The sequence below is a fragment of the Argiope bruennichi genome, chromosome X1 (genome assembly GCF_947563725.1).
Source record: "Argiope bruennichi chromosome X1, qqArgBrue1.1, whole genome shotgun sequence".
NCBI classification, from domain to species: Eukaryota; Metazoa; Arthropoda; class Arachnida; order Araneae; family Araneidae; genus Argiope; species Argiope bruennichi.
This window is the reverse complement of record NC_079162.1, coordinates 128,839,813-128,864,674: the sequence shown is the minus strand read 5'-3', so window position 1 is coordinate 128,864,674 and position 24,862 is coordinate 128,839,813. Positions and strand designations below refer to the sequence as shown.

The 24,862-nt window shown below is 29.7% G+C and overlaps 1 protein-coding gene across 1 annotated transcript; it reads right to left on the bottom strand.

Annotated features, from left to right (window-relative positions):
* Positions 1–390: 390 nt before the first annotated feature.
* Positions 391–24,862, bottom strand: LOC129958926 (dnaJ homolog subfamily C member 22-like). Its single transcript, XM_056071671.1, has 3 exons — positions 24,354–24,862; positions 7,209–7,672; positions 391–1,781 (listed from the first exon to the last, which is right to left on the bottom strand). The coding sequence occupies exons 1-3, from the start codon at positions 24,742–24,744 to the stop codon at positions 1,527–1,529; spliced, it is 1,110 nt and encodes a 369-aa protein (XP_055927646.1). The 5' UTR covers positions 24,745–24,862; the 3' UTR covers positions 391–1,526.

Here is a 24,862-nt window from a genome sequence, read left to right as displayed (position 1 = left end):
TGTTAAGTTGAAAATCTGCGGTGTTATGTCAGCACCAAACTGCTTTAAAGAATGTCTGAAATTATTTTGTTAAATTCAGAGCTTGTTTACTAGAAAGAGCGGAAACACCATAAAAATATTTATATAGTTGTTATACCTTTTTATCAAATTTGCATTATATAAAGGTACATTATGGGATATATACTTTTCATAAAAATTAAGTTTTTAGACCTGTGAAATTTATTCGGCAGAATAATATATGCAAACAAATTGGTGAAAAATTCTGCAATTTGGTGCTTTTTAGCAATCTCTCTTTCTACACCACTAGTTCATTTTTATATTATTTCAACTAAAAACAATAATCGCAATTGCGGATAAAATGACAACACAAATTCGACACAACAGTTTTTATTGCAACCAGGTAAATAAGTTAAAATGCGAAGAAAAAATATTTTATATTCATTTGATTGTGAATTAAAAAAGGCACATAATTAGAACAACATGTGTGGATTACAATAAAACGTATTCAAAGATACGAATGAGTAAGTCAATTTTTTTTTCAACTACAGTAAGTAGAATTGTGAAGCAAGACTAATATTAAATACTGGAATGGAAATAAAAGTTTAAAAAAATAAAATACTTTGAAATCAAGTATTATAATTACATGTATGTAACTAAGTAAGTATAGCATGCAGAAGTGATTTAAAAAAAATCAAGATCATTGCCCTCAAACTCTATAAATATTTTCAGTATTGAAAATGTGACTATGCAATTCTGACTACTGATAAATTCATTTTATAACTACAAATATTTTGTTAAATTTCCATATTAGATTTAAAAAAAAAAACTAGACATGAGTAAATTATGAGAATCAAGCATCTAGATGCAACTGAGGTTTAAGCATAAAAGTATTTTAGCGTTTGGCACAATATGACTTGAGAGAAATTAAGTTGTAAGTACTTTACTATAACACAAAGAATCTGCATTTTAATTGACATTCTATTAATAATATTTGAAATGAGCATATATTTCATTTAGAAGATACCAGATTTTGCCAAATTTCCTTGCAAAAATTATTAGAGAAAAGTTAGCCGAAACTATTAGTTTTGCACTAAACAGTTGTGCACCCTAAATGATTTCAAGCACGGTGTAGAGCGCCATTCTGTACTATATAGGAAATAATTGATTGTTTTTATAGCACTTTAAATAAAAACTTTCATTTTAAAACAAAGAATATTTCAATTTCTCGAGTTAAAACTCGAAATGGATACAGTAGAGTGCATCAAGTTTATCAACATTATACATTTTAATGCATAAATTGAAAAATTAAGATACATAAACAGAACTTAATTTTCAAATTTCTAAGCAGTATGAATTTCAAAATAATAAAACATCTACGTTTCTAATTTGGACTGAATAAAAACGATGCACGAGCAGCCCACAGTAATAAAGAATATAACAAACATAAATAAATATTTTTCATAAATTACATTTTAGGTCAACATTTTATGAGTATCATAGATTCAAAATGAGTACTATTTATAAAATCACAGATCTTCACGTTGAAAAAAGTGCTGATCACTATAAGTTGCTTCTGTACCCTGGTCTTTGACATTTTGGGCAATTCGTCCAGATTTGATTTTAGACAAAATCTCATACGCCTGTTGAATTTCAATAAATTTTTCTTGAGCAATCTGCTTCTGTTCAAGATCTTTGTGTTTGTCAGGATGCCATTCACGAGATAGTTTTCTATAACGAGCAGTGATTTCTTGCTGGGTGGGTGAACCATCCAAACCCAAAACCTACGAGATGAGAAATAAGTACATTGTAAAGTAGATGATAATTATTCTGTACAATTTAATCATTTTATTAACATTTTTTTTCATTGATACTCATTTATTATTTACGTTTTTACACTTGATGTGACAGATAATGATGAATGCTAGAATAATTTTAGTATAAAAACGAAATATACTTCTTATCAGCTTCAAATATTAAGATTTTAAAAAAAAATTACGAAATTAAAAATAGTATTAGATTTCGGAAAAAGAACAGAAATAATAGATGCAATCCAATTGATAATATTCCAGTGAATGGACAATATAATTCTGAATCATTGGAACTCCTCTTTAGAAGTGTAAAGTAGTTCCTAACGTTTGACAAAGACAATATTTCTCGCAAAAACTTGGATAAAATTGCATTTTGTGTTCAGTGAAAAATACAGCATTATATTTCAACGAACACATTATACTTTGCCTGAAAAGACGGTTTATGAAAAACGCTTGTTTTTCAGAATTTGCGATCCAAAAATAACTCATTAAAAGACTTTTTTTTTTTTTTTAAATAAAATCTTAAATACAATGCTGATTATTCAGAAAAAAGTGGCGAAAGTTAAGTTTGAAATTAACATTTTACCAGAAAATATTTTCAGCATCGTGAAAAGTTTTTGTCTTTAATTTCAGAACACAGACAAAATAAGCCAGAGAAGCTTAAAATTTTACTTCAAAAAATAAAATAATTTTTACAGAAACAGGATTAGTATATTAATAAAAGAATCCTTTTCACTCCTATAAGGTATCCGAACACGTTCGGAGCACTTTTTTAGAAAAACATGGTGTAGACATACTTTAACCATATTTCTGGGTTTGAGACTATTCAAAATTAGTAATAAGATGTCAATATTTGAAATAAACATTAAAACTTTTTGAAAATTGGCCTTTAATGGCATAAATTTAAGCAAATTCTTTTAAAAACTTCAAATTGGTTACACCAAAAACTATTACTCTCATCCGAATAAAACATACCACAATAAACTACATAGTTTTCTCTAGAGATTGAACTACAATCGTATGGTTATAATAATAAAAATTTTAGAACCAATCGAAGAATTGATCATGAAATTTTTAGTAAATTTATGACGTTATTGTTCAAACAATAGGCTGTAAATTAAAAAGTATTTCCTCAATCTAAATTCTTTTAGTCCATTCCCCAGAAAATAGTATAAAGACAAAGTTCACCAAATTTCATAGTAATATGACAATTATATTTTGAGTTATTTGATGTGAAGTGAGCAAAAAATAAGGAAAAAAAAATCAATTTTGAGAAAAATGCATTTAAATTAGTCACTAACATGTTTTAATAATAAATTATTGTGTACATACTTAAAATTCACCACATATACCTTCTTCCTCCTCAGCATTTAATTTCCCCTTTTTAATCATTTTATTTTTTTTCTAGCAATTTTTGTGTTTGGCAGTGAATGCCGCCTAGATTCGTATATTCTGTTTTTGTCGAGCTCAGCCAATGCTCCTACTGCATTTGCACTATTATACACTCCAATACCCTTAAGAATATTCAGTAATCCTATAAAATCTTCGTTAACATGTATTACAGACATAAATGCCCCTAATTTGAAGGTTCGGAGCTCAATAAAGACATCTTTAGGTACAAATTTTCACAAAACACCATTAAAACTCTCATTGGCATTTTTCATTTTGCAATGTAAAAAATGTTCCGTATTAAAACTAAATTTGTGTTTATACAAATTTTTAACAAGTTTTTGGCCCTTTAAATCGATACTCCCGGCTATCTAAATGTCCACTTCCGATTTACCGATCATTAAAAAAAATTAATATCTTGACTTCTAATTAACGTAGAGATAACAGTAAATCTGTTTTGGATAGCTCAAAGACTGGTCTATCCAATAAAAGAATTTTTTTTAAATGTCATTTTCGGCGAAAATCAACCTTTACAACGTGTTCGGATACCTTAATTTGGCAAATAAATAAACTGAAATCAGTTTGATTCGTTAATATTACGAACTTTCGGACCGAATGAGCAAATACTGTTTCTACATTATAATTACTTTTCATGTTACCGCAACTTTAAAACTTAATGAAATCTGTTGCACATCGTGAAACAGGCTGAAAATTCGTAATGGTATTTCGAGTCATAATATGTGCATTAGAAATTTAAACTTTTTAAATTAGTTTTTAAACTTTAATTTACTAAAAATTATTTCTATTTACATTAGAATTTTATTCCTGTTTGCTAACGTCATTAGAGAATTGTTATTTAAATTGCTTTAAGTAACGCCACAACATGAATTCAAAAGAGTTAAAATTAAGTATTAGTCAATAAATATTAACTAAATGATTTTTCCTAAATCAATGCATAGGAAAAATCTTTAGATCTAAAAGAACACAAAAATGATTTAAGTATAGAATCTGCTCAAAGAATTTTCATAAGTCATGATTTTAGCAACTTCGAAAGAATTGAAAATTTATAAAACGCTTTCTATAACAGTTTTTCTCTATGGCCTAATAACACCCAAATTCGAATTGTAACTCATTTTTCTTGCTAAAAAAGAGTGACAACTGTTAACACATCACCCGATCTGATTCCATATAGATAGAAAATTTTAATTCTGACGTTCTGATTGTCGATTAAAAACGCATAAAAGATGCGATGGTCTAAAATAATGGTCACTTTCCAAGATCTAAAAGGCTCGAAATAAATTACACGCGCTGCAGATTTTTAAAGTTAGATCAAGTATGTTAAATTAGATGGTCCCCACAGATGTTGGACCAACCAATATACATTGTGAAACATTTCAATAAAAATTCTTGTAGGTTAATTATCGATTTATATTTTCTCATTAATAATTATTGATATTAACATCGGGTTATTTTGAAAGTAATCGGTGCTAAAAAGATTTTTCAAGAAGTAGAAATATGGCAGCAGAGAAGAAATATCTAACGAAGAAAGAAATGCAATTTTATTGTTGCTCTTTTTTATGCTGCACCTTTTCGTTAAATAACACTATTCTTGCACTGTATCATCCAATTTTTTTCTAAATAAAATATATTTAATTAAAATAAAACATCCCTTTTGTCTGCAGATCAAAAATGCAGAATTCTAGTCTATTTGTAGACTCAGTAGGTAGAAAAATACACATAAAGCGCCAACAAATATAAAACTTGCTCTGAGAAAACGGATGAGATTTCGTGCCAGGTGTTGAGTAAGTAGCTGATTAAACAATTAGTAAAACAGATGACGCTTCCCATTCTCCTGTTTCTGTGAAGTAAGCAATAAAACCCCATGTACGGGTGAGAATCAGATTGCAGAAATACGAAGCTGAAGGAGAATTTAACATTTAAAAATACTCGTTTCTTTCTGAATATAGTTTTATTTGTGATTTTAGCATATTTAAACACTGATGCAACAAAAACGCGCTCAGGTACTTGGTAATAATGAAAAATGGGTAAAATAGGAGTGTAAAATTGAACAAGAATTTAGAAAATTAGATGATATTCAGATTAACTGTACCAAATGAAATATGGACGTTTAGAAAGCATTAATACTAGCAATATTTTCAACACAATACATATTCATTTTTATTTCTTAAGGTCTCTATTTTTTTTTTCATGACACTACGGATATTGACAACTTTTTCACTCATAAAAATATGCAAGATATTATAAGTGGAATTAAAAAAAATTTTATAGTTAATTTTTTTGATTTGAATTTTAAAATTCAAAATTGATTTTATTCAAATTTAATTTTATTTGAATTTTATCTATTTGCTTGAATAAGGAAGGAAAAAAAAATAAAATGTTCAAGAATTTTCTGGAATTTACTAGGCACATGAAAGTTGGCATTATTCAAGTTTATTTTCAAATCAATCCATTGTCTATGGCCCTTTATAGAGATTCCGGAATATTAAAGATTTTTTCCCCCTTCTTTCCTTTCCCGTTAAGACCCTGTAATACCTCCCACTTAATTAATCATGGGCGCCAATGGTTCACACTAGCTAAGAAGACAGATTAAAAAGATAAAAAGAGAAATTTTAATATAAAAAAAGCACTGGTAGGAGATTACGAGAAGAAAACAAATGCAGAATGTTGAATAATTAACTATTCCGTACACTGGACATTCATTAACCAGGGGAAGGCGTTATATTATGCGGCTGGATAGTTTGCAATATATTGAACCAGTTATTTTGATATGTTGAATTATTTAAGATTTATTTTTATGGTCATTTTTTATATCTTATGCATATATAATTATGCAATTGTTTTATAAATAAAATACACGATAAAGATTGTGCGTGTGTTATGCTATTTAGAATTTCTAATTTTAAACATTAAGTAAATCATAAAGCAAAAATATTATAGCCTCATCAAAATGAGCAACTGAAATAAATTTAAAAACAAAATATGCTGATAAATTTTTTGATTACTGCTATAACTTAGAAGTTAAGGGCTAAAAAATCACTTTCAATCTCTAACATTGACTGTATTTTAAACTAAGCACGTGGCAACTTGTTGGAAAGCTATCAGTAATTGAATTATCTTCATCCATTTCATCTTCAAAGCTGTAATTACTTATGAGATTAGAGGGGGGGGGGATAAGGGGATGAGGCATAAAATTAGGACAAAAAAGATTTCCATTTTCCGACTAGACCATATTTTTTTTTTTTTTTTTTTTTTTTTTTTTTTTTGAAATTTCAGATGCAGCTTAATGAAATCCCAGAAATTACATTACAACTAAGCAAATTATTTTCAATGAATTAAGATTTTGTGAGGGAACAAATAATAATAATAAAGATTACATCCCCCCCCCCTCCCTCTCATCTTCTTTGTAATGTTTTATACATAGTTTATTTCGTATTTTTCTCACACGTCAAATATACACTCGATTAATCATCCATTAGAAAAAGAAACCACGAACAGAAGCAATACTTGGAGATTTATGATGAAAGAAACATTTAGAAAGCACCAGAGTTCTGCCATCTGATTTTAAAATGTTGCTAAAATTAATTCCAATAAAAAGTAAATGCTAACCAAAGTAGCAAATTTGATATAACCCAATATAAGCAATTTTTTCAAGTTCTAAGAAAGCAACTATTTTTTTAAAAAAAAGGAAAATATCACGTTTAGATTTAAAAAAAAATAAAAATAAAAGATTACGGCTTCCCATTCATAAATATTTCTGATAGTCTGTCAAAATGGAGCTATTTTTTCAATATTTTTGAGCTCTTCATTCCACTGAGAAAAACTATTTTAATTTATTTTTTTTAATAAAAGCCGTATTTACTAATTTTATTTCGTCCTTTTCTCAGCGTAAATTTTAAAGACCAAGTTAAATTACACTTTCTATAGATACACACATACAAAAAGCTTGAAATTTTTTAAAATACTTTAAAGATTGGAATCGATTTATATTACCTTCATAGCATTCCTTTCACCAACTGGATCAAAGGCGTCGATGACTGCTCTCCAGACTTCTCTCCATCCGTTCTCTTGCAAAGTTCTCCAGATCTCTTTCATTACAAATACAAATTCCTTCCATATGGGACTCTTGAAGAAATGTTTCGCTGCATCCCGGCATTTCACTGGTTCTTGACCTTCTTTGACGATTGTGCAATTGAAGTACAACCAGGAGCCCCAAAGGGACAAATAGATAAGGCCACAGAACGATAGAAATGCTATTCTACGCGCAAATGATTTATGTGGCCTGGGCGTTCGACGCCACTTTTTAGAGTTCGCATTAAAATAACTTAAAGATGCCAGAGAAGTTAAGCATATGGGAGCATCGTAGAAGAAATACACAGGCAAGCTAAGATAAGCTCCAATTAAGGCACTGCTGAATGCTCCCTCGTGTCGACCAATATTTCCCACGAGGTAGACACCTAGAGGAAAATAGCCCAATCATTTTAATAAAATTACACTTTATACAGAAAGGTTGCATTAAAGGAAGTGCAAGAATAGAGATGCTTAGTTAAAGACAGAATGTTAAATTTTTTTTTGGCACTTAAGAAAATTACTCCAAATCTTTTCAAGCAATTCATAGCACAATACATTCATCAACACAAAACAGACTCATAACTTAAAAGATTGTTTTAGTTTCCACATAGTCCATTTGTTTCTCCGCCATTTTTTACAAGAAAGAAGATATAAAATAAAATAACAAAAACGCCATTTCGTATTTCTTCCAAGATTTTGAATAAAAATAAAACTTTTAAAGCATTTTACTTGTAAGAATCTGCTTAATTGAAGAATTTTACAAATGTAACGCCAACAATTCAACCCATATCTAGTTTAAAATGTCACAACCTAGAGATAGAAGGGTAGTTTGTAGTCACTCGTGATATTAATTGCAACTGATTGTTCCAAGAAGTTGAAACAGGGTTGTCTGGTGAAGTGAAGATTTGGCAAATGTTGTTGCCGAATATTTCTCCCTTCTAAGTTTTTAGTATGTTTGAAATTAATGTGAAAGTAACTAGTCAGAGTGTAACGTAGCCCTAATAAATAATTGTTAGACTATTTAATAAGCAATAAAGAATTTTTTAACAAAATGCAAAAGATCACGATGTAATAAAAGAATGGGTATCCATCATAAGATTCTGAGCGATTATTTTCATTCGTTGATTTAATTAATTCGTTAAGATGTAGATGGCTGATGGGGCTGTTCTTAATGTCTATTCTCGTAAAGGAGATGATTAACAGCCTGAAGCTATTACTCAAAGGAGGAAAAAAAAAAAAAAAAAGCCGATAGAATTGTTCAGCCATTTCAAAGCCAAAATTTCTAGCTGTGCCAATGGATCAATACTTCCATTTTATTGAATTCTGCATAAAACGCAATTTTTGAGTAATATGTCAAAAGAAAATTTCTTTATCGAAGAGCACCAAATAACAAGGGGGAGTGCTAAAATCGAACCTTTAGAATGCGATCTGAATAAAAAAGACAACTGCTGGTCTGATAGGCTCTGTAAGTTTAAGAGGAGAAAAAACTTTCACAATAAAGAATTTTGGTAAAATTTTGAAATCTCTCATGAAATAATGAAATCAAAATCAAAAAGAAATTTCTGTTATTTATACTGTATAACATCGTAAAAGTTCTGAAGAATAATATAAAAAGGAAATATTGTCAAACTATACAAAAAATTAATATGAAATCAAGAATAAATTTCTGGCCAATAAATTGAACTTCAAATCTTGATTTAGACTACTACAGGCGATATTTTAAATATCATTCACAAACATATCCTAGAGTTATTAATAAAAATAATAAAAGTTTTACAGCTATCTGTAAGTGTTCAAAGCAATGCTGGAGCTTCTGAAGTCTTTTAAGCTTACAAATGTTTCTTATAAAGTTAACAATTTGTCTTAAGTTTATAATTACATGTTTCTTTGGAAAATTTATTTATACATAATCATACATATACATTTATTTATACACACACTAAATTAAATGAAATTCAAAACTTATTTCAGGGAAGAAGAAGCATGCGCTCGAAAATCACAACACTGAAGTAACATGAAGCAACATAAATAGGAAATTATTACTGATCTCCATCATAGTATTTGTAAAAAAAACTGCAAATCAAAGTGGCTCTAAAAATAATTGAGAATTAATAGTACTCATTATGTTAGTAATGGGCGAATCTCCTGTTTCTGAGAAAACTTTCAGAACCTGTAAAAAGTGAGAAATAGGAGTAGAGAGGGGGGGGGGATTTTTGGAGTGTCGAATACTAATACACCTTTCAAAAGTTGCGTTTTAACATGCTAATCAACGTTCATCGTACAATCATAAAAAAAAGTGTCTTTCAAAAGAAATTACCGCATTCTTAAAAATTTCCCAAGGAGACGTCTATGTATTGAAATAAGAACAAACTTCGAAATTTCCAAAGGTAACACCAATTTTTCTCAACAAATTTCAAAACTACATCAGAAATTGCCTCCAAAATCAAATTTTATTTGTCTAGGCCTATTCATTTCGAAATTATTAGGCAACAAAATTTTGACTAAATTTAACAAATTTTTTTGAATAATAAATAATTTTTTGAATAAAGTTAAAATAAAATTTTGGACTTTTATTCCAATTGCAATTCGGGAATTTCATGGATAAAGAACATATGTCTCGCAAATCGAAACTAGAATGATCTATACAGAAAGAGGGGAGAGAGAAAAGAGGTGAGTTTCCGCATTATACAATCGCGAATGGTATTGTTTCGTTTTTGGAAGTTATGACTACGATATTTATTTCTTGCAATCTATAGAGATCGGCATTTTGTAAATGGGGGGGGGATAATTAGGAAACCTAAAATTCCCTGTTTTTATGAAAATTTTCCAAGTTTCCCTGCATTTTCCTTGTTTTTTTAAAGATGATTTTTAAGTTCCCTGTGTTTTCTCTGTTCTCGCGGTGACATGGCAACTCTGAATTCGTAAATATTTTCTTTTAAAAATGTAAAAATAAGCCGACAGTTAATATCAGTATAAAAATTGTACTATTTTTCATGATTATTAAGCAATTCTTAAATTATTGTATTTTTATTTCTTCTTTAATTTTAAAGATGTTAAAAAACAAAAACGTAGTGTAGTAGATTTCTATTTAAATCGTATAAAAGAAAAATAAAGCTCATATTAGCTAAAAATAATTGCATTCTTCATTAAAAACAAAACTACAGTTTATATCTCTACAATACACTCGAAGGTGGTTGCTTTCAAAATTCAATTAAAAATTGACAATATCTTGAGAGTCAAAAGCTGATGTAATTATGCCCCTTTTTACTATCTCATGTATGAATATACAAAGAGAAAAATATTGTAACTATCAAAAATTGCCTTGTCCAGTTTTCACGTGTAGAAAGGAGGGGACAACGAGGAAGTTTTCTCTAAGAAAATCCTTTCGTTGGTAGAGACAAGAATCGAGAATATTAAGCCAAGGGAGAAAAAAAAAAAAAAAAAGCCGGACTGAGACCTAGGGAATACAGTAACCAATCAATATCTAAGCAGATATTTCAATGCATTTATGCAGAAATCAAAATTTCTATTTGCTCCGGTTAAAACAGGGATGGACAAACTACGGCCCGCGGGTAGAATTTTAATTGGTATGTGGTCGTTTTAAGCCAGCATTGGAGAGAAAAAAATTTGTAAAAAAAAAAAAAAAAAAAGACACAGCAAAAAACAGTGTACAAACATTAATTAAGTAAATTTGCTAATTAAGTAACATTAATATGTTACTTAATTAGCAAATTAAGTAACATATTAAATTTTTTGTTTTTACTTGTCCTAAATTCCCAAATAAATTGCATCAAGTAGTCAAAATGCTGATCCTGATGTATTCCTTGTTTGTTACGCAGAATCCTTTTTGTTAAGGACCAAAAATCCTCGATATTCTGTGTATGAATATTTACATTGTTTGGGCTTACAAAATTTTTGGAATGGTTAATTTGTTGGTTACCAAACTCTTCGTTATTAGAGAGCGCGCTTCTATAACCACGCCACTCATCTGTTATTATTGTAGTCCTAGTTCCAAGTAAACCCGTCAACATTTTTTGTTTGTTTCACGAGAACCAAACTTGGATTACCAAAGCACCAATTGCACCTCATTTCATTTGCTATTAAACTAGCACGGGCCAGGAAAATAATCTGACTATTTGCATTAAAAAAAATTATTTATATTATTTTCATTGATTTTTAATTTATATATATCTTCTTCTGCGTATCTTTCGTCTTTTATAATTTGAACTTGTGAAACTTTTAACATTTTTTGGGGGGTAGAAAGTCTTTGTAAAAGATTAACAGGCCAACAAATTTTTTTTCAAGAAGGTAAACACTATCCAAGAAGCAGCTAAACATGCAAGTTACATTGTAGCATACAATATTGCTAAAAATAATAAAGCTCTGAGTGATGGGGAGTTTGTTAAACAATGCATGCTCCAAGTTTGTAATGTTTTATGTCCAGATAAGAAAAATAATTTTGAGATTGTAAGCTTATCTCGAAAAATGGTGACTTCTAGAATCGAAGCCATCGATAAAAATTTGACATCACAATTAGAGTCAAAGATTGGCCACTTTAAATTTTGCTCTATAGCTATGGATGAAAGCACTGATATAAATGATACTGCTCAATTAGTATTGTTTACAAGAGGTGTTGATGAGAACTTTGAAATTACCGAGGAACTGGCGTGCATGCGTTCTTTAAAGGAAACGACAACGGGACGTGATATTTTTCGTGAATTTGCCTATAACAAATATATGTAATATTACGACCGATGGAGCACCAAATACGACAGGGAAAAAATCTGGATTTCTTGGACTCTTTAATCAAAACTATCCCGGGAACAATGTGTTTCTGCATTGCGTTATACATCAAGATGCTCCGTGTAAATCTGCATTGAATATGAAACCAGTGCTTGATGCAGTCATGAAGCTTGTAAACAATATTCGATCTCGTGGGCTTACTCACAGGCAATTTCGAGATTTTCTTCAGTCCGTGCAATCTGATTGCTCTGATGTACTGTATTACACGAAAGTAAGGTGGCTTAGTGCAGAATGTGTTTTCGAGTGAGTTTGGCAGCTGAAAGACGACATTGTGTCGTTCTTCCATGTGAAACAGTGTCCTGCGGAGTGCGAAATGTTAGAAGATACAGAATGGCTTTCGGACTTAGCATTTTTCACAGATCTTCTTTGTCATATGAACAACTTGAATGTCAAGATGCAAGGGAAAAATCAATTTATCGAAGATATCTGGGCCCATCTTAAAGCTTTTAAACTAAAACTTAATCTGTTTGCTGGGCAACTAGCTAAGAACGACTTCTCTCATTTCTCGAGGTTAAATTCAATACCCTCAGTAAATAAAGAGAAGCTTAAGAATTATTAAGATTGCTTAAAAAAACTGCATTTTGAGTTCGAACGTAGATTTCAAGATTTCAGTGCCATTCAAACAGAATTGGATATTTTTACCGTGCCTTTTAACATAAATTGTGAAGTAGTGAGCTCAGCTTTGCAGCTTGAATGAAATGAGTTGCAATCTAACAATCATCTCAAGCAGTTGTTTCTAAATATGGAAAAGTTAAGAGTTTTACAAATCTTTATCGAAAGTAAGTTTTCCAAATTTAATATCTCACGCAAAGAAAATCAATGCTATATGTTTGCTTCATCTTATATATGTGAACAAGTGCTTTCATCTATGAACCTTAGAAATAATAATTTCAGAAGTAGACTGACAGATGAGCATTCAGCCTTGTTCCTTAAAATCAGTACATCTCACTTCGAACCTCAATATAAGGAACTTTTAAAAATAAAATCGCAATTTCATTCATCTCATTAACATATTTAAATAGTAGTACTTGTATAGTGTTTTTCTCATTTTCAAAAATTTATCTTGGCCCGCCAATTTTTTTTTCCTTCGATTTTTGGCCCGCAACTGAAAAAGTTTGCCCATCCCTGGGTTAAAACGTCAAAAATATAAAGGATGGCTAGAAATCCATGTAAAATTAAATTTTATAGAGTCAATTTGTAGAGTATCGCTGACGTTTAATATTAACAAAAAAAAAAAAAAAATGTACTAAAAAATTCCTGATCTCACTCATTAATCTTCTGCAAGAATATCATAAGTTGTCAAAATTTACATTTAAAAAGTACCGGCCCTTTATGAACTCTATATATTTTTGATAAATGCACACACGGGATACCACTAGAATGCTTTGTTGAAGCCAATTTTTTTCTGTGCTAATGGACCTTTTATATTTTATTTGTTGAGCATGACTTTTTATAATCATCGTCATTGAATTCACTGAAGAGCCGGAAGAACTGGTACAGGCGTGCATATGTAAATAAAGGAGCTACGCAACCAACCAGCTTAACTTCATGTGGTCGGCAGTACCTATATAAGACATTAGGTGTCTGGCAAATATCTTAGATCGGTTCTTATTGCTATTGTCTGCCAACGGATTCTAAAGCTCTTCGCTTTTGCGCATGCGTTAGGATGAGTATCATTCGACAAAATAGGGGTAAAAAGAAAGACGAAAGGAGAAGATGTTTGCATTTAACAATCAAGTAAATTCCGGAAATGCGCACATCCTTCCGCGTCTCTCCCCTTAGCGAAACAGAATCGTTGAAAAGCGGTCATCTCAGGATACTGAAACGAACAATACAAAGGCAGGTTATCAAGATTTTAGTGATTTTATAAAGGTCGACGCACTCGAGACGGAGAAAAACATCTTCGAGGCACTGATGAAATTTGGATTTACGAGTGTGACAATCTCACGAGTGTTCCATGCAATATCGAATAACTGATAAAACATCAAATCTCCGAGTTTAGTACAGCAGCGAAACGACTTTAAAAGGGAATGTTCATCGATGACGTGCGGGAATCCTTAAACGAAATAGACACGCACCTCTTCCTCAAATTGCCGCGTATTTTAATGCTCAGCATCAACAAGTGTCAACGTTCGAACTATTCAATGGGCCACCGTCGATATGGGTTTTGGGAGCCGGAAGCTCATTCGTGTACCACGACACTCAGCCTTGCATCCGCCTTGTCTGAGACCGCCAACACCACTACTGGACTGCTGATGAAGCGAAACATAATTGTCTTGTATAAGGAATCTCATTTCCAATTGTATCGGGTGGGTGGAACGGGTATGGATATGGAGATAATTCATGAATCCACGGACTTGACATGTCAGCAGGAGACTGTTCAATCTGGTGGAGGGTCTGACATGGAGCATGAGCAGTTAACGTGATATGTCTCTCGAGTGACAGGTATATAAAGCATTACGTCCATTCGTTTACGCCCATCCATGCCTATCGTGTATTCCGACAATTCCATCAGCCAATATGACATCCCACACTTCGAGAATTGCTCCAGGAACATTCTTCTGTCCTTAGCCACTTCCACTGGTCACCTAAATCTCCAATATAAACATTATTGAACATATCTATGATGTCTAACAACACGAGTTCAGAAGAGATCTCCACCACATTGCACTGCTATAGATTTATGGATTGCCCTGTATACTTCATTATGTGAATTGTTTCCAGTATACCTCCATACATTAGTTGAATTTATACCACGTCATTTTGCGATACTTCTGCGGGCTCATGGGGGCTCTATATAATAATAAGTAGATATGCCAGTTTTTCTTGTTCTTTAGTGTATGCAGTTGGTTTATCTGATTGCTCACTCTGCTTTATGGGCATGAATATGGACTTCTACGATTTGTGCTCCCTACGATTAACATTTTTACTCGTGAACAGCAATATTTCTAGATTCTCAATACTGACTGCAAGCAGGATAATGACCAATAAAACTTTTACTTATCATGGAAAAGGGAACGTTTTAATGTTCTGCCAATAATAGTACAGCAATTAGTATTTTAAAGAGAGAAATCTTAAATTAGCAGAATAATTAATTAAGGTTAATAATTAGGGTTGCCATAATTGCCAAGAATTGATACGGGGCATTTAAGCGTTAAATAAATGAAAAAAATTAGTGAATAATAGCTTATTTTATTCTGATTCTTTTAAATCAATATATTTAAAAAATGTAATGCTAGTTCTCTTTAGGCCATTTTTTTTAAGAACTGATTACACTTTTTTAATAACGTCATTTTCTTTCAAACAATTATAAAACTGAGCACAAATCATTTAAAAACTATAACAACAAATCAAAATTGTTTCTGTTATCTCTACTGATTATCTGTTTGTTTCGTCCACCCATTGTCTGGAATAAAGAAAATATTCTCTCAATATTTACACTGTGGGCTGAAATGGCAAATATGGATTCTCATAGCTTTATTAGATATAACTTTTGATCCATATACTTTGTATTTGCAGAAATTTTCCGCTATTTCCTTTACATTTGCAATTTCAGAGTCACTTCGCAGTTTTTGGCTAATAGTTCTCTAAATAACTGTTGAGATATATAGACTAGTTCAATAGAATATCTGCGTTGCCAATATCGATACTTCTTATTCGTAAATATGCAATAGTACATTCTACTTCTCATTCAGGAACTTGGTTGAGTCATCCAGTCGAATGCATTGCATTTTTGAAATGACTGTGATCAGAAAACCGGACAAATAATAAAGAACTGAATAGAGAAATACAGCAACAGTCCCGTATATTCAGGACATATGGCAACTCTAATTAGATATCTATTTTAAAGCAGGAGAAGAAAAGAGAGAAAGGGGAAAAGTACCACACACAAGGATAAAGCAGAGCTTTGAAACATGCATATAAATCTGAAATACCATTTTAAAACTCACCCAGTTGTACTTAATTTCATCAGAGGATGCATAACTAAGGAAGAAGAAAAATTGAGACCATCACCATTTAATTAATAAAAATATTTAGGAGAAAAAAATACTTTTCATATTAAGTGAATAAAGTATACAAACAAAATGTATATTTCTTAGTAATTCCTTTTTAAACAAATATTTTTACAAACATATAGCATGGCAACATATGAAGAAGTCATACACATAATAAAATATTTCCATGAAAACTAAACACAAAATTTTTAAAATAAATAATATACAGAATATGAACATATTAAATATATCACAGTTGATTTGCAATCTACTCTAAGTTTTAATATAATAAGTATTTAAATATGTTAATATAAAAGAACATTCATAACATGAAATGCAAGATATTAAACTATATATTATAAAAGCTTCGGGACAAAAGGAAATGCTCCCTATTATGGAAATCCCAATAACCAATTAGATATTATAGAAAATTATAGAGAATATCTTTAACCAATGGGTAAAATTAAAAAAAAAATTGATGAAATATTAAATTTACTGAGACAATAAAAACAAATTTACTAATTATATACGTAAAAATATTGAACACAAATAATGTTTTACTGAGAATTCTGATTAATGCAAACACTTTATATTTAAATGAATGGAAGAATCTTCAAAAAAAAAAAAAAAAAAAAAATCCAATATGTCAAAGGAGAATAATACTTGGGAGGAAACAATGTCCTCCCAATGTCAAAAGTTACAAGATTAATTTGCAGAAAGAACAGACAATTTGAGACAGAGTGCTCAAACTCAAAGGTTCTTAACATACACCCATTATTTTTGCTGTAAAGTAAGTAGCATTAAAATTTATAGCCTAATATTTTAGATTGTACAAACTTGACTTTTATCATTTGGAAATGAATTTTAAAAAACTACACATTTGTTTAAAAAAATGCAATTACCATAGAATATTACAATAATAGTATTATAATACAGCATATTGTAATGCTATACATGCTTTAAGTAACAGATAAAGTAATAACAGAAATGATGCAAACATCTAGTATCTTTCTAATTTTTTACAGTACTACAGAATGTTAATGTTCATTACTATTTTTTTCAAAGTTAAAAATCGAAAAGACTATCTGCGTAAAATCTATGCATTTATTTTAAATCAAAGCAAATACAAACAAAGGATCCATGTTTATGTTTTAAATTGCTCTCAATGATTAATATTATAAAGAAATATATATTTATATCAAATAAAAAAAGGCAAAAACACTAAGATAAACTTTTCAATTTAATTTTCCGAATAAAACCATAATATGGTCGCAACAAAAATTCAAAATATAAATTACGTTAATTTTTTTACAAAACTACTAAACTACTAGCTATAGTAAAAAATGTTAATCGCCATGTTTGATGTTTTTAATCATTTCTCAATGATGCTTTGCACTGATTAGAAATTTTTACATTCTGCATAATTATTTAATTTTAAAAAGTAAATTGCTCATTTTAATCTAGACATGAAATACACATTACACAAATGCTTAACTCATTCAAAACTTTAAACTGAATTAGCAAAAGAAAGCAAAATATCACCATTTTAAAAGAATTTATCAACACAAACTCTATATTTAGCCAAACAGTTTAAATGTCATCCATTAGTAACTAAAAAAAAACCTTTTAAAGAAATGTTTATTAAAAAAAAAGAGTAAAACTGACAGAAAATTTATGAATTAAAAATGTAAAAACTTCAGATCAAGAAACACATGTAAATATGCAACTACTAGAGCACAGATTTTCATAAATATGTTAGTAATGTTCATTTTAGGTTTTTAGAATTGAAGTTGATAGCTGAAGTTTTCTAAAAAAGAAAATGTTTTAGTTTTACTTTAAATTACAATGCTTCTCGATTCATCTTACTGTAAGACTAATTATTATTTTTTCAGAAATTCTGACAATTAGAACAGATGGGAGTAACACACACACCTCTACATGCAAGAATATAACATAATGAAATAAAGACCATTAACCATACCGAAATGTCTTAACTTAGAAATAGTTATATTCCAGTTTTATGACCACAATGAACAAATATATCTTTAAAAAATAGTTCTATAAAACAAAATGTCTCTTTGTTTCAGATGATATATATACAAACATATTCATAAAATGCTTATTCATGAATTCCCTAATAATTTTTTAAAAATTTAAATACACATTGGAAATAATGAACTGGCTCTGTTAAATAAATAATAAAAGAATAAAGCAGGTTTTTAAAAAAAAAATTTAGTGCAAGACAAAAAAATTTTCTAAGAGACAAAATAAATAAATGCATGGAGAACTGACTGATTTCTCCCAATTAAATCTTGCAGGATTGAATCATATGTCACATACCAAATATATGCAAAAAGTGGTATGAAGATAATTGTATATCAGAATGAGAATTGCGTACGAATAATTTAGACTATAATTCAATTCAAAATTTATGAAACTAAAGAAAATTAGTCATGAGTAATTCAGTTTTAAGGCTGAAGATTTCAATTCTCAAGTATTAACTGACATGCTGAGTATTTTTTTAAATGATTTTTTATAACTTTTGTTATAGTAAAATTTATATAGTGTGTATATGTGGTAAACTGGCTCAAGTAGCTAGAGAGAAAGTAAGCTTCTTGCACATAAGTCAATCAGGATCTTGTGATGTATATGCAAGAGAAATCAAGTACTTGTTCAAGCAAGTTACCTTCATCTTTTTTGAACCAAATACACAAAATAGCAAATAATTTTACACTCAGTTCTCACTCAATACTCAGTTTCTTCTGAGCAAGGCTAAGGCTATCACAAGCACTTGGTAAGTTTGGAGTTTAATAGTGCAAAAGTTAGGTTGTCATATTGCAAATAAAAAGTAAAAATAAATTACATCGAAGTTAAGAAAGCTTACTAATATATATTTTTTAAAAAAGCAAAACAGAAGATACGTAAAACTGTTTACTGGATTCATTGCAGATGGAATTTTTGAGCAAATGTGATTGGCAACAGATTATCAATATACATTTCAAATTATAAGGGGAAAAAATTTTAAGAAATTGTTTTACTAAAGTGCTTTGTCTCTTACAATAATAAAAATGGAAGTAAAGATGTAGGATCATGATTACTTTGTGCCGTCTTTCGATGAGTGCATAATTTCTTTCAAAACAGGGTATTCATCTGTTATAGTTAGACTAGTTTGAATGCTTTTAAATTTGTTTTTTAAATGCTGTCCACTTGAAAGATTTTCTTAAGATGTTGAGAAAGATGCATTTAAAGAAAGTATCATGTTTAATATCAATTAGGTTTTGAATATCATATTCTATAATATTCTAAAAATCATTTCTGTTAGTGAAAGAATACTCTTATTCCATCAGTTCCATATTTAAATTGGAAATGACATTTATAGATGCTTTTTTTATTGTTTTGCTGTTTTTTGTGAACCACGAAGGATTTTTGGTAGTTGTAAAGTAGAAGGTATTTTATTCATTGATTTATCTTTTCAATTCATTGATTTGGATGTTTTTCTTTTTGTCTAAGAAAGGAAGATTCCAAAATTTAGAATTTGTTCGTGCCTTTTGTTTTTTGTAAATTTTATTATAACAAAATCTTTTCCGTACTTTTTATAGATACAGATTTTTATTCTTTCTTCCCACTAAGATTTTCATTAGATTTAGATCATGGATCACTAGAAGAAATTTTGGCCAATTACACCTACTAAAATAAATTGCAACTGTGAAACAGATGCAATATAAAAATGTGATTTAATAATTGGAGTAATGGTTGCCGATGCAATTTTTTTGTTTCCATTAAGAGTGACTTATGGCTCCCATTTAACAAATGGAAGTAAGATAACAAGCTTTATGTTTGTTAGCAAGAATTTATAACAGATGGAATGACAATTTTCAAATAGGATTTATCAACAGACAAGGAAGATCGAATACTAGATACCGATCTTTTCACTTTATAATATGATGAATGTTTCTCAATTTTAATTTCCTTTATTTTTTTTATTTATTTACCATCTTGGATATGGAACCATAGACAATTAATGCATTTAGAATCTGCACAACATTCAGTAAATGAATGTCCAAGAGATGGACATTTCAAGAATGTTTGCTTCCCATGACATATGCCTTTAGAGTAGCCATAACATTGACATTTATAATAGCAGGTGAGATTGGAAATAAACATTGACAGGGCAGTTCGGATATTCAGTTTTCACACTTTTCAGCAAAACAGGTTGTTGAAAGTTAAAATTATATTGTAATTTTTTTTTTTTTTTTTTTTTTTTTTTATGACAATTCATTTTACATTTATCACACTTAGAGTAGATAAGCTTTTAAAGATTTCATCTTCTGTGATATCCAAAAATTCTTCTTCTGAAATAATAAAATGAGAGCTGTTCAGTATTTTATGAAGTAACTAAGACTGGTATAGGAAGAAGGACTTTTTGTGGAATAAATGACTTTGAATTACAGAATTTTTTTTTTTTTCAATTAACAAATCACCTGAGAGCAGATTTTAAAGATTCTCTGGATCATTCATTACCTATACCAAGTATAAATTTTGATATTTATTTGTTACAGAAACAATAAGAACATAAGAAAAACTAATAAAATTAACATTTGACATAAATAGAGCATATAGATAAGAGACCCCCCCCATATGATATTGCAGAGATTCAGGCCCAATAGCATTAATCCCCATGGAGCCTAGCAAGAGACATCAACCATCAAGTCTGAATGCTCTTAGCCTCAAGGCTTATCTTAGCACTAGCAAGGACTTGCACACCTGGAGTCATTCCAAGGCCAGTGATCACCTTTAATGGCAAGCCCAAAGAAGCATCCTCCTTTACCTACTTCCCAACAGACTAGCTACAGGCCAAACTGATATAGTGAGGATCAGAATGCATAACTCAACTAATGAGTCATTATGCACAGTCAATACTTGGGGTTTTCAGTTGTTTATAAGAAACAAATAGAGCAACATCAGTTCGTTCCTTATAAAGAGCTCCCTCACTTGTTATCAAGGAATGGAAGAAGATGGCACATAACACAAGGCACAAGGGAGGGTAAACTTAAAACAAACAAAAATCCTTTTGTACATAGAAATTAAGACACCCATACTTACGTTAAGAAAATAAGACCCTACGGAAACCACAAGCACTCAGATATTGGTTGTTTGCAGAAGCCCTGCCAAGGCAAAATAAGGTGCAATATCTCTCTTTGCATAAATGTTGTAGCCTTTGCACAAGGGGCTTTTTTTTTTTTTTTATGCATCTGATCATTTTTTCCTTTTTATAATGGTATTTTAATGTGTTGCAACAAGTGGACCTCTCTTGTAACATGCAAGCTTGCTTTTTTTCTAAAAGGGACGGGAAAAAACAAGACAAAAGAAAATCGTACTCCTTTCCTTAGATTTATATGGGTTTTTTTAAAATTGGAGTTACATCCTGATATAAATAGTAAAACAATGGCTTGCCCCTTGACTTAAAATTTTTTTTCATGTTTAACTATTAAAAATTATTTTTGTAGATGAGTGAATCTTTGGAAATGGTGGTCAAAAATAAAATCTTTACAAATCATATATAACACTTTTTCATATTCTTGTATATGAACATAAGAAATCATACAATCAAATTGGTACAGATATAGATGATGAAAATAAAATTTTTTAGCCGAAAGTCTTGACAGTCTCAATAGCATTAGACTGCATTCTGAAAACTTAACAAATAAGCAAATAGACCAGCTTGAGAAGATAGTCACCGAATGCGGTTAAGTATTAGAAATTTTAGCCATTTATTCTTTTATTAAAAGGATTTGTAAACAATGTATTTATTGGCAATTCAATAAAAACTGAACAAATTCCTCATTCCCTCATAAATATACAAGAGGTAATTTAATAATTGGTGATTTTTATCTCTAGGCTAACTCATATTTATTTTGTGCAATGCATCCGTTCATATTAATTTAGACATATTTTCATTCAGTTCTAATTATGTTTGAGATGGGTCCTCACTTTCCTATTCCAGCTAATTAAGATTTGTACTAAGAAAATCAGAAAACAAAATAAAAATTAAAAAACATTGCCTGCAAAGAGTTGAAATTCCACTTTTAACATATCACACTGTACTTGAAGTGATATTCACAATTTAAAAAGTTATTATACACTGGAACAGTTTTTAAATTTCACACTTCTAATCCTGCATTTTTTTAAAGTAATTTATTAGTTTATGATTTCTATATTGTATTAAGATGAGATATTCTTCAGATGAAGATTTTAGTTCCTTTTACTTAAAAGACTAAATATAATACATTTAATACTTTTATATATTACAGTAAGAACTTTTCTTTAAAAATATAAAAATTCATAGATAGTTTTCAATTTATGTTTAGTTGGTTAAAAATTCTTGATAGTGTGCTACATATATACCAAAAATGTATTTAAGATTTGAACTGTACTAGATATTTCTTACTTCTTATAAAATGTTTAGTAGGTATATTCTATAAATATTCAACTCGCATTTTTAGATTATTATGTGTGAACTTATAGATTTTTGTTTGCCATACTAATGACTAGTTGAGGCATCTGATGATGTAAGGGATGAAAATAGTTTTATGTCTTAAAAGACAATCACATTAGATCAATAGTTATATGATATAGCTAGGTATGTGACATAAACATCAAATGCAATAAAGTGAAAATATGTTTAATAGTAGAACATAGCTGAATACCAGCATACATGAAAATAAATAATTTTTTAAAATATTTTTCAAAGGAAAAATATGAATATGCAAATAACTATTTTAAATAAAATATATACTTTATACAATCTTTCATTGTATGCATTATCTTTAATGAAAAAAATTAATATTATTTAATCCAACAACTCCTAAATCTTGTAGCTTTTTAGAAAATTTCCAGATTGTACAAGAAGTTTTTAAAAGCTTCCAAAGGCTAATTTTTCATATATCATTAATAATTTTTAAAGAATGGACAAAATTTCTCTAAGCATTGCCAATGGCAAGTTGGAGGCAAATAAATAAAATATTTTAAAATATCTACAACATTTTCATTCAACTCAAATAACAAACACTAACAATATTTTAATCCGTCATGTATTGAAACATAGTTCTTAGTTACAAATTAATCACTTGTGCTTCAGAGAATTCATGAGCAAAGTTTCAGGGAAATTTATAGATTTTGGTAGTTTTGTAAACATTTATAAATTTCCCTTTTCTTTATATAGTTAGAATTTCAAGATGTATATAATCCCAAAAATTACTTTAGAACCTTTTTATTTCAACTTGCATTTTTTTTTTTTTTTTTGTTGTTGAAAATTCTACCTTAAAATTTTATTCCTAATAAAAAAAAATAGCAAAGTGGATATGTGAGGACCCTATTGTATACTGGTAATAACTATTTTTCTGATACAGTCAGCCACAGAACTTGTGTCGTAAAAGTTATTATATTCTGGATTGAATTTTTTTACATTACTGCAGCATGAACTTGTAGAATAAGCTATCGGTTCTAAGTAATACACATTTCCCCTACACAAGTGTATGTTTAAAAATCATTCTTCATGAGAACTACTTCAAATTTTAATACAGCATATTATGCATTTCTTAAGTAGTTTTGACTGGAAAAAGTCTACTGGGCCATTTTTACTGTGATCCTTTTTAAAATTGTTGAATCAAATAATTGTTTTACAATACAAGGACTTTACATTTTCATTCTATGAGTGTTTGCTGCGATCAAACTTCTGTCTTTTGGGACATTTATCTGCACAGAAATAATACGAAAATGATACTGATATTTAATAAAATTGTTTTTCCAAAATTCAACTTCTATTTATCTTCACGATTTTAGTTCCATAGATAAGGAGATAGTGCATGTTTTTAAAAGAAGACTGATTGACAGAAACAAATTTCTTATTAAATATAACAATATTTAGTAAATAATGAATGTAAAAATATAAATTATTTTCATTAAGTACTAGATTTGGAACATAATTCAATAATACATATTACAGAAGAGGAAAACTATTGCCATAGTCAGGTGAAAGAAGTTTACTCCTAAAGATCACACAATACTCAAATCACACCAGTTCCAAATTAAAAAAAAAATTACACCTTTGAATTAAAAGAATGTAAAATTTCCGATAACTGCTTTCTGCTTTAACTATCACGATGGAAAAGCAGAAAAATTTAAAATATTCTAATGTTTACACAATGGAAGAGGCACACGTTATAAATCTAAATTGACATTTATGTCACGAGAATTTTCATATACATACCACAGGCTACGGCAAGAGGTACGGTAACAGCAGATATAATGGGAATAAACATTTCAGGTATCAGTTCCTTTGGTATTGCGCCAATTACCAAATAGCCAAATGCATCCGAGACAGTTACCTGCCCAAAATATCGTACTGTTCCAGCTGATGGTTTCGGATTTTTCCGCATTTTTTCGGCCAATTCTTCCATGTAAGAACTTTCTTCATTGGCATCTTTAACATATTCCGGGATTCGCCATAAATCTCGAATTAAACCTAAACCAAAATAACCACCTGCGAACATCCACCAAATTAATGCTTGGTAATCTCTTCCCAAATACAAATGATGAAGACCGAAGAATCCTCCAAATAACCACAATAAATATGTTACGAATAAACTTTTTTCAGCCATTGTCCCGTTTAAATAACTCGAGAACAATTTATTTTCAAACACGCGCCATTATCAATCTCCTAAGTTCTTACGACCACGCCGGTATGCTGACAAACAATCAAGAAAAAGAAACAACACA

Bases quoted from the DNA above. Each gene is read 5' to 3' on its own strand.
- LOC129958926 (XM_056071671.1), bottom strand. From the start codon at position 24,744: ATGGCTGAAAAAAGTTTATTCGTAACATATTTATTGTGGTTATTTGGA. The intron at 7,673-24,353 runs GTATGTATATGA...ATTTTCCTCTAG, and splicing joins ACCTCTTGCCGTAGCCTGTG to GTGTCTACCTCGTGGGAAAT. The intron at 1,782-7,208 runs GTAATATAAATC...CTCATCTCGTAG, and splicing joins GTGAAAGGAATGCTATGAAG to GTTTTGGGTTTGGATGGTTC.